The following is a 16237-nucleotide window of genomic DNA, read 5'->3' on the forward strand; positions in this document are numbered from 1 at the left end:
CCAAAAAAAAATAGTTGCCGTGAGCTGTATCTAACACAGGCCAGCACACAACAAAGCTACTCTTACAGTTATATACATTGGAGTGACTGTGGAATGGAAATAATTACACATATGTCCTAGCCTTGGGTCACTTGAAAAATGCAAAACAGCATGTAGTACCTTCTAAAGTGTCATATAGAATAAAAAAGCCCTATATTTAAGTCTTACCTGATGAATTTTAGACTTAGCAGCTTCTGTCAGGGTTCCACTTTCAGCTTTGTGATTGGAAGTTTCCTTACTAGTGTTATTACCTGTCTGATCACAAATTGAGAGATGAAACAATTGTCAGATTTTAAAGCAGATGATTGTGGGTGTTACATGACACATAGTTCATAATTCCTGAATCATCTCATGAAGGAGTAGCCCTCCAACCCTAATCAACCTAATGAAGGCATTGCCACAAAAACAGTCACAGAGAAAAGCCTATGAGATGGCAGCTGTGACTCTCAAAAGCAACACCTGTGTGAAAATAAAACAAAACACAAATTGTTAAGAGGCCACCAGAAAGCAGTTTGGCTACAATAAAGGATTCCTATGCTGTTAAAAATAAGTTTACTTATTAATGTGAACAGTTCCAAATCTGAACTATATGAAATTCCACTATCGTTTCAAAAGGCCAATTAAGGTTTAGCTGGACAAGTATTCTTAAATTACTACATTTCCTCTATATTCTCCTAGACCTACCTCATTTTTCCCATTTTTGTTGTTGCCACCTTGTAAAATCATTTTTTCCAATACAGCAAGCAGATGCAAGGCTTTTTCAGCTTGGCAAGTCAGCAGGTATAAGTCTACAAGCAGGAAGCACACTGCCTGGGCAAATCTCTCCTCTAGAAGACAAAATAACAAACATTTAGTCCTTTCCTTGATAGTGTTCGCTAAAACTAGTTCAAGGATACTAAACCTGTCCCAAATGCAGGTGATTTTCACATTTACATTAAGGATTACTTATGAAAACCAACCACCACAATACTTTTCTGGTTTAAATACAGTGGTGCCTCGCAAGACAAAATTAATTCGTTCCGCAAGTTTTTTCGTTGTGCGAGTTTTTTTGTCTTGCGAAGCACCACTGCATTTAAACACTGACAAGGGTGGGGAGGGGCGGGGAGAAGCAGGACAGCTGCCGCAGCCAGTACCTCAGACTCACCCGCGCCTTGTGGCCACCGTGCGACACGGCTGCTGGAGGGCGGCGGGGCTCAGGAGCACGACTGGCTGCAACGCTGGCTGCTGGCGGCAACAGCTCTCTGAGGGGAGCGCGCGAGGGGGTGGGCAGCGGCGTGAGGCACTAAGCGTCAGCCGGAAAGCGGGAGGGAGCCGGAGGAGCGGGGAAGCGAGCGTGCGTGCGTGCAGTGACTGTCGCCATGACACGAGAGGCAGGGCCGTTTCGTCTAGCGAAGCAAGCCCTTAGGGAAATCCGTCTTGCGAAGCACCTCAGAAAACGAAAAACCCTTTCGTCTTGCGAGTTTTTCGTCTTCTGAGGCATTCGTCTTGCGGGGTAGCACTGTACTGACTTTGTTAATGCTTTCAGTTTAAAGCTAGTCATACAAGTGCACATAATTAGACAGCAGCTTCTGCAAACTTCTGAAGTTGAGCATATGAAGAGGTATCTGAACACAGGCAGCTACATATTTGCTCCTGTGATTATACTATTGTTATATGCATAAGAGAAAAATATGTTCAATTGGTTTTGAACTATTTTCTTGACTAGATATGTAATTTTAAATATAGTGAATACAAATTAGCTTTCTCAAGCAAAAGTTGCATGAAATCTGAGATAGGGGAGACTAGGAACAGGAGCCTTTTACCTCTGTCAACTTACCAAAAGGTTCTATGAATTGATAAAGCTTCTCTCCAACTATTATTGCTTCAGTATACTGCCGAAGATGGTACAAAATAACAGCTTGATTGTAGTAAAGCATGCTGTTTTCAACATCATCTAATCCATCCATTTCCTCAACAGCTGAATGAACCTGGGGGATAAAAACACAGCCCTTTTTTTTTTTACCCACTCCTCCATTTATGACCAAATAAAAAAAAGCACTGTTAAATCAGTATGTGCTGCAGACTGGTCTACGTGAAAATGTAACTTGCTATTGCCATTTCCCAAAGCACCCCAGAGTGTACTAAATACAAGATAATAGTTTACTTACAAACAGAAATAAGAACAGAAAGAACTTCCTGCAGTATCTACTCTGGTCTTCAAGATTCCATTGCCTTTTGGAAATGACTTTTTGCAGGATTATGGAGGGACGAGAAATATTTGTGCAAATCACAAGGAACCCTTTACAAAAAAGAGGGCGGAAACAACAAACAAGCAAGCAATACCTGGTTTTTCAGCTGATTAAGTGTTTGTTTCAAGTTGTCAGTTGTCGTCTGATTACTTTTACAGAACTCTGCTACTGCCATGTTCAAAACTATTTTGTAATCATCCTTGTTAATTTCTTGCAAGCAGCTAAGGTGTTGTAGACAAGCTTCATAGTTGCCAGCCTGCAAGGATCACAGTTGAAAAGGCAATGGTTAAATAGACACATTTTAAAAATCAAAACCCAGCTTAGAATTCCAAAACACTGCTTCTAATTTACAGAGGAGCACAGGCAGATGTCACATTTTCCAATCTGGAACAAGTCATGTGTGCAATCCCTCCGCCCGTCTCCTTTTCCTACCTCAGTGGGAAATATTTGCCTAGCTAGTAGCCTGAACTATGCAGAAACCAAAACATTAAAAGGATTGCTAGAGTGGAAAGATCTATCAAATTTCCCCTGCAAAAACGTCAGACTAAAGGCTGGAGGTATTCTATACCTTTTGGGATGTCTGAATTTATTCTTTACAAGAAGCAGTGCCTATGATGTGAAAGAAGCTGCTCCTCAAAATCATACCAGCTCCACACTTTGCTTGCTATGGGAAACACTGTGCTTCCAAAAACTATCTATCACACTACATGTGTATGACATACATATTTGCCATCTCAAGAATTGCCTTACCATGAATGCTTGCAGAGCACTGTTTGAGAGCTCCTTCTCTTGATCAGTAATCCCAGATGATGTGCCTGCTGCTTCATGTTTTTCTGCTCCCTGATCTGCAACACAAGTGTTTCAAACAACAGCTAACTCCAAGCATAGTTTCAAACCATTCTAAGCAAAGCTTAAATCATATTGTGTTCTTGCTGGTGCTCCAAGCATATTTTTTTCTGAGAGAATACTGAATTCTGTAATTTTGAATCCTTGCTTTTAAAGGATCAGGTATATGTCATTAAGAACAGCAGGTTGAAATAAATAAGTCAATGAGAAACTTAAGTATGTGGGTAAACAGTGCGGCTTGCTTGGCACCTTACAGAAGGGTTTGGTGGAATGTAGATCAGATTTCCTGGGAGATGTATGGGTGATTTGCAGTTAAGATGAGAAGTATATCGAACTCCCAACACATCAACAGCCGAAACAACTAAAAAGCTATTTGCAATAGACTGCTGAAAATGAAAACTTAAAAATACACTCCTAGTTTTCCCTAAGTGAAAGCACTTGTCAGCTTAGTTCTGGTAGGGATCACAAATTTCTGGAGTAAGCATGTGCAAAGATCTAGTTACAGGTAGGTAGCCGTGTTGGTCTGCCGTAGTTGAAACAAAATAAAAAAAATCCTTCCAGTACTACCTTAGAGACCAACTAGGTTTGTTACTGTATTCTGAAGAAGTGTGCATGCACATGAAAGCTCATACCAATAACAAACTTAGTTGGTCTCTAAGGTGCTACTGGAAGGAATTTTTTTATTTTGTTTCGACATGTGCAAAGAGGAACCCTGTTCCTTAATTCCTAGCACACATGCATACACCTGAGCCTGTATTTTGCAAAAGATTTGAGTTTGTGGACCTCAGAGTTCTAATAAAAAGTGAAGTCTGACATTTCTTCCCTTACAAAGTCCACAAGAAAATCCAAGTTCACTTTTAAAGCGTTTTTGCCCAGTTTAGGTTGAACTCTGATGAAAAAGGCCATTCTGGCTTCTATTACACATTCCTTGGTCACAACCAGATTAGATTACTTCAATGTGTTCTATTTGGGTCTGCCTTTGAAGTGTTCTGACACTTCCAACTGATGGAAAGCATATTAGCAATTTTATTTTTGTATACTGATATTATACCAGCTTCATTAGCTTCAAATACAAAACCTTGGTTCTGGCCTTTACAGATCTAAAGGTTTTAGGACATGAATATCTAAGGGACCACCTCCTCCCAAATCCTAGTTGGGACCTTCTTGCATACTTAAATCAGCTGAGGCTCTGCTCTGTGCTACCACATTGCATATCAAATAGTGGTGTAACAGTGGTTCTATCCAGGCTTTAAGAAAACTTGGCTAGATTCCTCTTATGCCAGCCTGTAGGTGCCAGATCAATATGTTATTGTTTTGAAAGTTGTTTGAACTGTGTGGTCACCGAGAACTCTTCCCTCTATTATAGATCATTGAAACAGCTGCTTCTGTAGATTGACCAGTCCCATTCCATCTGCAGCTCTATCTCTTTCACCTGCAGGAAAAAAAGCTTGAATCCCAAGCCTCTTCTTACTATATTGTACCTTTTCGTGGATCTTTTCGTGATGAAACCTGGGGTATAAATAAAATACAGTATTTGATTGCCCATGCTGCTGATGCCATTTCACTGGTTTTGATGCCATTGCACTGGTTTCCCAGAGGCTGTTTTGCTATTAGTGGTTGTTGTTTTTAAAAAATGATTGTTTTATTATGGCACAATAGCTCTGGAAGGTGGCATCTGCCAGAATACCCTGTTCCCTATTGCATCTTGTCACTACCTCAACCGGGTCCTCAAACTGGGTTTAGGGACTGACCTCACTGCACTGTCAGAGGATTTTCAGGCACGTTTATCAGTTCAGATAGAGAGCTGGCTAGCCACAAGAGAAACAGCATTGGAGCCCAGGCTAATTCATTGTGTTCCTTACATTATGCCCCCCCCCCCAAGGTATAAGAGTGCTGCACTGCACAGAGGATGTACAGGGAGACTCCCAGGGCATGTTTTGCTTTGTTTTGATTGAATGCCCGCATCTGCTTTTCCAGCAACACTGAGCTCAAAGCAGCTCATGATAATAATTAAAAATGAGCAAATGAGATTTCTACCGATACAATATATACAAAACACAAGAGCGTATGAAGCGAAAAACAAACCACAATTCGATACGCAATGCAGTTCAAAACAAACATGTTTTATACACGCACACACACAGATATATGTATCAGAAATAGCTGTTGACCACCAGCTGACACAACTTCTCTGGGAAGGGGCAGCGACATAGCCCCCAGTAGCAGGTTCTTTTGGAGTATGAGCCTGAGAAGCCCTATTAGTTGCCCCCCGAACATCCACAGTGGAAGAAAAGCTGAATATAAATGCAATCAAGCGCACCTGCCACCACCCTCTCACAAGCAGCTCTTTCATTTATTTCTGTTTCATTTAATACGTTTACATGCCACCTTTACCCTCCAAGGACCTCAAGGTGGTGCGCACGGTGCCCCTCCTCTCCATTTCATCCTCTCCACAACCCTGCGAGGTAGGCTAGGCCTCCAACCTCACCCCAGAGGTGGCCGAGTGAGGCATTTGTCCTCCCAAGGCTGTACTCCAACACTCTAACCATTAGGCCACACAGCAGGGACCCTCTGTAACAGTACAGAACCACAGAGGGTCGTCTAGTCCAACCCCCGCCTGCAATGCAGGAACCTCAACTGTCAGGTTGGGCACCCTCATGTTTTTCTTGTTGTTTACTCCCCTTGTGGACTGGGGAAAAGGAGGCGGGATATAAGCCGCAACGAGCCTATTCCCCAGGCGGCAGCGACCACTAGGCGAAGCTGCCCCCCGCATCCCGCTCTTGAGGCGACGCCTCACCCCGCCCGCCGGCCCTACATTCCAGAACCGCGCGGAGGTACACACGGCACCCCTCCCGCCCCATCCAATGGAGGCAGAGGAACAGCGGCCGAAAGGGGGATCATTCCGCCACGACCACCCAAAGGAGGCTATTCTCCCCCCCCCCCCGCCTCCGCCTGAGGAAGAACAAGTAGCCCCGTAAACAGCCGAGGCAGCCCGCGCCTGCTTTGTCCTCACCTCCGCCTTTGTCCGCTGCCATGGATGCTGCTCGAGACTCGCGCGCGGCTTATTAAAAGGCGGGGAAGAAAAAAAAGACGCCGTGTCTCTCTCTTTCCTCTCTCTCCACCCCCGCAGTCTCAGGTGGACTCGACCGCCTCCTGCGACAGGACCGCCGGGCTAGAAGAAGAGGAGCGGAGGGGAGGGGGGGGCGAGTCTATTTTATACTCCCCACCTCAAGTTCCGCCGAGCAGCGCTCGCTCTCTTCCTCTCAGCTTCCGGGTGAGGCGGGAGGGCCTTTCTAGGCTGGTGGCGTCTTCTCGTTTGCCGCGGCTTGGTGGCGTCATGCACGCCTGCGACGTCTCCGGGCGGGCAGGAGCGTAAGAGGGTGGGGCCATGGGGAGGGGGGAGGAGGGCGGTGACTCATCTGGTTGTGGGCGCGCAAGAATCAATATGGCGGCCGTGTCCAGTCAATTCAAGCCAGAATTTAGCCCTACTTCCTGACTCTCTTTTGCTCTAAATTAGTGGGTTAGGTCACAACCAGGAGGATGGTGGTGGTTCAAGTCCACCCCTGGACAGCTGTGGGCAGGATTCCTGCATGGCAAGGGGATAGACTAGATGACTCTTAAGGTCCCACCCAATTCTATGGGACGCATAGGCAGGCGCGAGTTTCCGTGAAAAGCACTCACTCTCCCCCTGTAACAATCACATAGCCTGACTTCTTCACGCCTGGGCTTGGGTTGCTGCCCGTTAGGGACCCTCTCCAATTCATGTGTTTGAAAGGGTATTTAAGCTCTGGGTAGCTAAGCAAAGACAGATTTACAAATTCATGTGTATGTGCGCGTGCGTAGCAAAGTCCAGAGGGGCCATCCTGTTACACTGCAATAGATCGTTATGGATTGCTTTGAAGTCACTTCAGAACTGGATTTTACAAAGAAGTCCACCAACTGCCCCACCCTGCCCTGTATCTTGCCAGAATAAAGGTGGCAAGTGGCAACCCTACCTGGGACAGAAAAGGACAAGTGAAGCCCAGTGATGCTGCGTTTTAGTAATCACAGCATCCTTTTCTAAATGCTCAAAGACTGTTGAATTTTCTGTTCTAGGATCTTCCTGGTATCAATGCCAAGCTTACCAGTGGGTAGTCGTCCGAGTCTTCTCCCCCACCCTTCTGAAGATGGGGACATTGTGTCTGCCTCCAGTCTGCAGGGACCTCACCTGTTCTCCAAGAATTCACAAAGATTATAGACACAGGCTCTGAGATTACACCCACAAGTTCCTTTAGTGTACCCTTGGGTGCAGCTCATCAGACCTTGGGAGATCTGAATTCATTTAAAGTATTTAGGTGTTCCCTTACTACCTCTTTTCTTATCTTGGGCTGCAGCTCCCAATTTACATAATTTATTATGTTATCACCAGGTTGGGCATTGCTTTCCTTTTGAGTGAAGAAAGAGGCAAAGTGGGTGTTGAGCAATTCTATCCAATAGCAGCTCTCTATCTTCTTCATGCAGATGACTTGCTTTTTCTTCCTCTTGCTTCGAACATAGCCAAAGAAACATTTATTATTTTTAACCTCTCGTGCAAGACTGAGCTAATTCTGAGCTTTAGTCTGCCTCACATTCATCCTGCAACTGTTGGCTACCCGTGTATACTCCTCCTTTGTGATTTCCCCTTCCATTTCTTATACACACCCTACTTACATCTCAGCTCATCTTTAAGCTCCTTATGCAGCCACACCAGTTTATTTAGAGGCCTCCCACTATTAGTATTAGTCCTGACCCCAAACAGAGCATATAGCTTTTAAGGCAGCGTTAAGCCCCAGCACCAGGATAGGCTCAGTGTGTGTTGTCTGGCACACTAAAACTGTGTACAGTGTAGCTGCAAAAACTGCAAAATCTGCATCTGAACTGACACTTTACATCTAGGATACATTACCAAAGACTCCAAACTCAAAATTTTAACTGAAATGATTCAGTCAGTTTTTTGATACACAGTGCTTTATTCAGATAATATTATCTTCATGGCTTACAAAACCATGAATAAATTACAGTGGTATCTCGGGTTACATATGCTTCAGGTTACAGACTCCGCTAACCTAGAAATATTACCTCGGGTTAGGAACTTTGCTTCAGGATGAGAACAGAAATTATGCTCTGCGCGGTAGCAGCAGGATGCCCCATTAGCTAAAGTGGAGCTTCAGGTTAAGAACGGACCTCTGGAACGAATTAAGTACCGTATTTTTCGCCCTATAGGACGCACTTTTCCCCCTCCAAAAATGAAGGGGAAATCTGTGTGCGTCCTATGGGGCGAATACAGGCTTTCGCTGAAGCTTGGAGAGTGAGAGGGGTCGGTGCGCACCGACCCCTCTCGCTCTCCAGGCTTCAGGAAGCTATGAGCAAGCCTGGGGAGCCCGCGGGAGTTCCCGCAGGGCTCCCTAAGCTGCGGATAGCAGCCTGCCGCCTGGTGCGAGGGGTGCCCTGAAGCAGAGCGCCCCTGGTGCCGGGCAGACATCCGCAGCGTGGGGAGCCCTGTGAGAGTTCCTGCAGGGCTCCCTAAGCTGCGGATAGCAGCCTGCCGCCCGGCGCACGGGCACCCTGAAGCAGAGCGCCCCTCGCGCCGGGCAGACATCGGCCAGCCCCACAAGCTTGGGGGCAGCGGGGAGGCGGAGCGCCGCCATACCACTGTTCCCCGACCTGGTTTGGTTTCCCCGACCTGGTTTTGGGGTGGAAATAAAGGAAAAAATTTTTTCCTTTATTCCCCCCCCCAAAAAAACTAGGTGCGTCCTATGGGACGGAACGTCCTATGGGACGAAAAATATGGTACGTAACCCGATTTGCAACGTTTTATTAAAGACTATTGCCACTAGGTGGCATTGTGCTGCAGCTCAATTGACTTCAACAACCCTTTTTAATGTTAACATGAATTTGAATGTTATTTGAATGTTAATGATATCTGAACGTTATTTGTAGCCAATGGCATTTATCTGCTTGTCTTAAAAGACATACATGTGTAGGTGCAAAAAAAACCCCCAACCCTCTGTGTCCAATGGTGTCTATAAAATTGAACAGGATAACTGGTGTCTAGGCTGCTGCAGAGTTGAGATCCCACACCATGTGACTACTGAGAAATCCTGCATGTGTAGACACAGAATTCACTTCCAATATAGAAACCATGCCGCTGAAACAAAAGTGGGAGCATAACATGTTTTGGCAATCAGACACCGGAAGTGTGTCAAAGGTCTTTTCGTGAAGAACCACTTATAATAGGGTCCCAAGTAGCTCATCTTTCTTCCCACTCCCAGATGGATTATTATCAGTCATAGTCCATGTTTATGTAGGTCCAACCATGTGAACAGTAATATATATGGGGGGGTGGGAATATGTTCCACTAAACACAATCTGTAATGCAATGTTAATTATTGGTTCCTAGCTCCATACTGAACACCCAGGTGAATAACCAGCATAGTGTTAAAGTGACTGTCACTCCTCGGCTTACCACCTTATCCTTCCTCTCACTTTCTCATAACGCCTCTCCCATCTAAACCATACATTTAGCACACATGGCTTTCCCTAAATAATAATTAGAACGGGTGCTGGGAACTGAAACTTTGAAAGGAGTAAAGTATCATTCCCAGGATTCATTGAGAACAGCCAAATGCTTTAGATGGATGGTGTGTGCATGCAAGCAAGCCGAGCCTCTGTTTTATATGTACTGTCTATCCCGAAAATGTAAGATCTACTCCTTACATATTCCAATACTTTTTTTGTCAAGGTGCTTGCTTTGGACTGCGAAATAACTAACATACCATTTAAATGGTAACAACCAACAGGTAAATAAAAGCTTTTTAGTATTGTAGCTGAACATAACATATCAAATATGCAGCTAGCTGTACTTGTATTTTAACGGCTCATTCGTACATATTTGTGTGTGGCATGTGTAGGTTGTCTCAGAAGACTTGTGGTGTTGGGGTGTCAGGCTCCTGGGTTTCCTGAATACATGTTTATTACAGAAGGGTGGGGTCAGGAAAGAGGAGTCAAGAAATGTCGGATGATGTCACAAATCCCATTAACTGTGACAAGGGTAGTAAAGTCAAGTGAGCTACTGAGCCACTTTGCCTGAAAGCAGCTTTGTGCTTCAAATTTCACTAGAGAAGGCAGGAGACCACCTGAACAAAGAGAGAGGGACACCAGATTATTTGGTTTACTGTTCCTTATCACGGTTCCCTTTATATGAAGCCTGGGATACCAGTTTGCCAGTTCAGGTGCTGTTTCAGAGCATAAGTAGCAGGTAATTCTAGCCATCACAAAAAAAAGCAAAACACCCATTCAAGTTGCAAATGAGCCAGAAAGCACAATTAGCATTTGAGTAGTAGTCAGCAGTAACCACAAGACAGCTCTAAGCAAAGCTTTAAGGCAGCTTTAAGCAAAGCTCAGCTAATGGCTCTTGAAGAAGCAATCCTCCTGGGCTCTGTGTTCAGAAAACCAGACAACCAATAAGCTTCCCTCTTCCTTTTCCCAAAGATGTCTTATGTCAGGAGTGATGGAAACAAGGCAACTGAATCATGAAATTCCTTGTTACTTTTAAAAGCGTTGCAAGCTGAGGCAAAGAGTGAGTAAAAAAAGCCTCATGTAACTTTCTGCATGGTAAATTGTCAGTGCATGCCAGTAGAGTAGAATGTGGGTTAGGTTTTGGTATAATGGACAATTAAATTTTGCTCATGAGCTTTTGCTTTGACATACTGAAGCTCCAGACAGCAGAACCCTGTGATCTCTTAATCCCAGATGTGTTTGGTCTCAAAATAATCACCAGTGGTGAGTAAAGGTCTCTCTGCACATGCTCAGTGGTATTTTCAAAGTTGTTCAGCTGGAGTATGTGGAATAACCCTCCGCATATAAATAATATGCTTAAGTCTAATTAACACATGAAGGGGTTAATACTATAGAGTAAGCTGTCCTGCCAGGCTTAGCTATGTCCACTTCCCCTCTCCATGGAACTAAGTAATCAATTTCTACTTAATTTGTTTCCCCTCTCCTTTTTACTGAGAAGCTCAGCGTGCGAAGAGGTTTGAGCTGGTTGTTCCAGCTCAACAGCATGGCTCTCACAAGCCACTCAAGTTTCTACAACAGTGGTTCCCAATTAGCTAATTACTGAGGACTCCCTCTTTTTCAAAAGCCAAGCCATGGACCCCCTACTTTTGAAAATTTTGGTCTCTATGGTAGTTACCTCTGCAAAACAATTTTTTGAACAAAATGTGGGGTAGCCCCTAATAAGCAAAGGATTTTAGGTATACAGTGGTACCTCGGGTTGAGAACTTAGTTCGTTCCGGAGGTCCGCTCTTAACCTGAAACTGTTCTTAACCTAAGGCCAAGGTCCATAGGGCATTTAAGAACCATATTGTTAGGAAAGCACTGTTTAACGTTTGGATGAGGTACTGTTTAACGTTTGGATAAGGTACAAAGATTTGTTAGAAAATAAAACCCCAAGATGGTTGTCACCAATGGAAGCGAAAGCATTGAAAAAACTCAATATGGAGGCCAAGTGGCCGAAATATTGTGAAATTTTGGAGCAAGAGGGAGACAGGCTAAAACTGCAGAGCTTTGAAAAATTAAAGAATAAAGTGAGAGACTGGCTCCATTATTATCAAATAATGGAGGCATATAAATTGGACAAAAAAGTAGGCTTCCAGGTGGAAAAATCAAAGTTGGAAACAGAATTGTTAGAACCCAAAGTTAAAAATTTGTCAAGAATGTATAACTTGCTGTTGAAATGGAATACCCAAGATGAAATGGTGAAATCTGTTATGATTAAATGGGCACAGGATGTCGGACATAACATTATGATGGTTGACTGGGAACAGTTATGGAACACCGGTATGAAATTTACGGCATGTAATGCTTTAAAGGAGAATTTAATGAAAATGATGTATAGGTGGTACCTAACACCAGTCAAGCTTGCAAAAATTTACCATTTACCACTTGTCTGACAATAAATGCTGGAAATGTAAAGAAGTGGAAGGGACTTTCTTTCACCTTTGGTGGACGTGCCCAAGGATTAAGACCTTCTGGGAAATGATATATAATGAAATGAAAAAGGTATTTAAATATACCTTTCTAAAGAAACCAGAGGCCTTTCTCCTGGGCATGGTCAGCCAATTGGTGTAAAGAAAGATAGAACTTTTTTTATGTACGCCACAACAGCAGCAAGAATACTCATCGCAAAGTACTGGAAGACGCAAGAACTACCCACTCAGGAAGAATGGCAGATGAAACTGATGGACTATATGGAAATGGCGGAAATGACCGGCAGAATCCGAGACCAGGGAGAAGAGTCGATGGAAGAAGATTGGAAAAAATTTAAAGTATATTTACAAAAATACTGTAAAATTAATGAATGTTAGAAGTATATTGGAATGAAGTTACATGGTTTTAGCAGAAGGGTTATTAAGAATGATATGAACATTAAGTGTTAATGCGTCAAATTGGGAAATTGAAAATTAAATTGTATTATGATAAATTAAAGATTAAATTGAAGAAGAGGGAAAGGATTTGTTGAATTAGATAATTTGAACTAGAATACAAAAAAGGGAGGTGCGAGGAAGTCGAGGAAATAAGCTAATGAAAGATGTGGATATAAAATTTGGATGTGTGTTTTTACTTTTGTTTCTTTTTTTATGTTGTATTGTTTTTATTTCAGTTTCTATTGTGGATGTATTGTTTGTTGAATTTATGTATTGCTTTTTTTGTTTGTTTATTTTTTATTGTCTTTCTTGTTGTAAGTATAAAATACCCAATAAAAATCTTATTAAAAAAAAGGGGAAACAAAGAAACTGTTCTTAACCTGAGGTACCACTTTAGCTAATGGGGCCTCCCGCTGATGCCACACGATTTCTGTTCTCATCCTGAAGCAAAGTTCTTAACCTGAGGTACTATTTCTGGGTTAGTGGAGTCTGTAACCTGAAGTGTCTGTAACCCGAGGTACCACTGTACTAAAAAAACATAGACTAGGGCTGAGTGAAATCTGTCCTTCAACATTGTGATGTATCAGCAGCTAAGCATTGCGATATTGCAATATATCACAATGTCTGAATTTGGAGATCAGGTGTAGGGATGAGGAAAGAAGCAGCTGCAGACGGGTGGGAGGAGGAGAGGAAAAGATGTTCTGTCTCAGTGCCAAGGGACGGTACTGCCACAGTGCCTTGAAGTGAGAGCGATCAGCTACCCTGGTCTCCCTCAGCATGAGGGAAGGCGGCTCAGATCAGCAGCATTATCAGCTGAGATCAGCGGTGCATTGAAATCGGCTGCCCTGTTCTCCCTCACAAGAGGAGTGATATATTGCTGCGTATTGCCAGGTCAAAATCGTTATCGTGTGATTTCAAAACCAATTTTGGCCAATATATTGAAAAATCACACAGTGCTTAAAACAGACCATAAAATTTGTGATATCACCATGCAAAAATGACAAAAATTTAGTTGGAGGGAGGCAAGGAATGGGGTGGTGGACCCCTTGGGTGCATTCCACAGACCACCAGGGGTCCCCAGACCCCTAATTGGGAACCACCGTCCTATACCAATAATTTAGGAACTTTCATCCCTTTGCAGCTAAGCTGTGTTTTACTGCCTGTGCAACTATTCTGAAGCACATGAATCTGGTATTTGTAGAGTTTGTAAGTAAACCATTTTTTAACTTACCAAACGTATTTTCTTATACTGGGATAAGAGGGAAAGTTTGGAAAGAAACTATTTACGGGGACATTTTGGTGCTCACTTGGAACGGTATATTATAAAGGTCTAAAGTGGCCTACGTTTCCATTCTTTTCTTTGTTTCATGTTTTGTGATTTTGAATCTCTGCTAGGGCTTTCTCACCGAAGAATGCTTGCCCCTGCATCTTGACATCCAGGAATTCTCTCATACATTTATAGCACCAACAGAATAGCCTGTGGGTCTCCTGATGCTGTTGGTATCCAGCTCCTATCAATCTCCACAAGCATAGTCAGTCCTCAGAAATGCAGGGTGAAATGGCGCCACACAAAGCATATTCCAGAGCTGGCTGAAAACCAAGTCCTCCTTGGATGACTTAATGAGCTCAATGCATGGTGCTATTTATTAAGCAGAAACAAGAACCTGTGTATAATTTACTAAATTAGTTAACAGGTTTTGAATGAGGAGCCTCTGGATAAACAAGGAGGCAGCCATATAGAGATTCAGACTATTGATTGATTGATTTTATATACTGCCCTATACCCTCAGGGAATATTGAACCATCTAACTGTAGTATACTGACTGGCAGTATAGTTTTACAGCTTTATACAAGATCTTTCCCAATCCCAGTCTTATCTGGAGATGCCAGGGAATTCATCCGAGACCTTCATCTAAGATATGTGCTCTGCCACTGAGCTATAGCTTCTTTGCTGCAAAAAGGTTGTCCAATGGTATAATACAGGTATCGGCTTTCAACACTCTTCTGGAAATGTCAGTGATAAATACTGGAAATGTTGTAGGAAAATATGCGACTTTATTCAGTACTTGTGGGCCTGCTGAAGAGGCAAGTAAATAAATGTAGAAATTGAGAAGTAATGTATTGGGGCACCTGTGTGTGTGTGTGTGTATAAAACCTTTCTGCTCACCTTATTTGAAAGCCTACAAAACAGGCTGTTTATTGCTCGAATAACACTGGACAGAAATGTAATGAAAAACCTGGATATAAAAGCCTAAAGTTGTTCTGCTCCAGCCCGTAATAATAAATGTAACCCTATAAAACTATATTTATACAAGTGTAAAATTTTATATGGCTCTAAAATAAACTTGCTAACGTATATAAAAAAAACACAAACAGCACAATCCCACCCCATTAAGCATGCTTGTGTTCCACTTATTCTAATAAAAGGGTTACCGAACAACCCAGAACACCAGTTACACTGGGAGCAGGTGGGGAGACATAATACCTCTACACCAGCAGAATGGCTGCCATATCCTATGCTCCCTCAGCCCAGGATGGGAGAAGAAACCCACCATTTGGAAAATCCTGAACTTGCTCCCTATATGTCATTATAGTGAGGGTGTACCTGCTGATGCAAATCCTATAGCTCATCAGCCAGTGTGATTTGAGTATGGGATTGTAGAGCTACCCACAAATTTACAACATAAATATCAAATTGGCTTTCTCAGTTGTATTTTCATGCCATAGGTAAAGGTAAAGGGACCCCTGACCATTAGGTCCAGTCGTGACCAACTCTGGGGGTTGTGGCGCACATCTCGCTTTATTGGCCGAGGGAGCCGGCGTACAGCTTCCGGGTCATGTGGCCGGCATGACTAAGCCACTTCTGCCGAACCAGAGCAGCGCACTGAAACACCGTTTACCTTCCTGCCAGAGCGGTACCTATTTATCTACTTGCACTTTGACGTGCTTTCAAACTGCTAGGTTGGCAGGAGCAGGGACCGAGCAACAGGAGCTCACCCCGTCATGGGGATTCAAACCACTGACCTTCTGATCGGCAAGTCCCAGGCTCTGTGGTTTAACCCACAGCGCCACCCGTGTCCCTTTTTCATGCCATAAGAAATAACAAATACCTCTTTCTCAATAATGGTTAATCAAATTATGGAACACAATCATTATGACTAAGCTGGTAACTTCTGGCCGGAGGAGTCAACAACTTTTAATAGAAGCTCTAGTCACAAGTGGAGAACCTGCTGGGCATCAGCTATGACCACGAGTGTCTAGCCAGAGGTTTCTCCTCTTGCCCTACCCTAGTTAAGAATCCAAAGATATTCAGATAGTAAAGTTTTTAATTCCTTGTTGCATTGCACATATGTCATCAAACAAAACATAAATTTTACCAAATGGTGGTATTTTATCCTTAGGCTAAAAATAAACAAGGCTTCTTCTCTCTCAACAACACAACTTTTATAACATTTTAGGGCTATCATTCTAAGTGGCATGACTGTTATATAAAACAGCAATTACTGTATCACGAGTTTAAGAATAACACAAAAATGGCATCCAGCTTAGGATCTGGAGCCCTGAAATAGTTGTTCCTTTATCCTCTCCCTAAGCATGATCTCCACAGTGCTGGGGCTCATCAATATATTTTGCTGCTGCAAGTGCAACAGGGAAAGAATATCTCCACGTGAAATGGGA

At 43.2% G+C, this 16237-nt stretch overlaps 1 protein-coding gene across 9 annotated transcripts in view; it reads right to left on the reverse strand.

Annotated features, from left to right (window-relative positions):
• The window catches only part of CNOT10 (CCR4-NOT transcription complex subunit 10), a 44053-nt gene that overhangs the window by 18217 nt on the left and 9599 nt on the right, over positions 1-16237 (reverse strand). For 2 of the 9 annotated variants that reach the window (XM_083404844.1, XM_083404843.1), the window contains exons 1-6: positions 6127-6458; positions 3018-3112; positions 2362-2523; positions 1856-2006; positions 724-866; positions 208-294 (exon numbers count right to left, since the gene is read on the reverse strand). In XM_083404844.1, the coding sequence (XP_083260970.1) occupies positions 208-294; positions 724-866; positions 1856-2006; positions 2362-2523; positions 3018-3112; positions 6127-6148 (660 nt within the window). In that variant the 5' untranslated portion in view covers positions 6149-6458. Of the gene's footprint in view, positions 1-207; positions 295-723; positions 867-1855; positions 2007-2361; positions 2524-3017; positions 3113-4594; positions 4689-5498; positions 5880-5910; positions 5990-6126; positions 6486-16237 lie in introns of those variants that run through there. The other 7 variants (XM_083404841.1, XM_083404840.1, XM_083404839.1 and 4 more) reach the window with 5 other exon arrangements.

Source organism: Podarcis tiliguerta (assembly GCF_965153285.1).
Source record: "Podarcis tiliguerta genome assembly, chromosome: 12".
Classification (NCBI taxonomy): domain Eukaryota; kingdom Metazoa; phylum Chordata; class Lepidosauria; order Squamata; family Lacertidae; genus Podarcis; species Podarcis tiliguerta.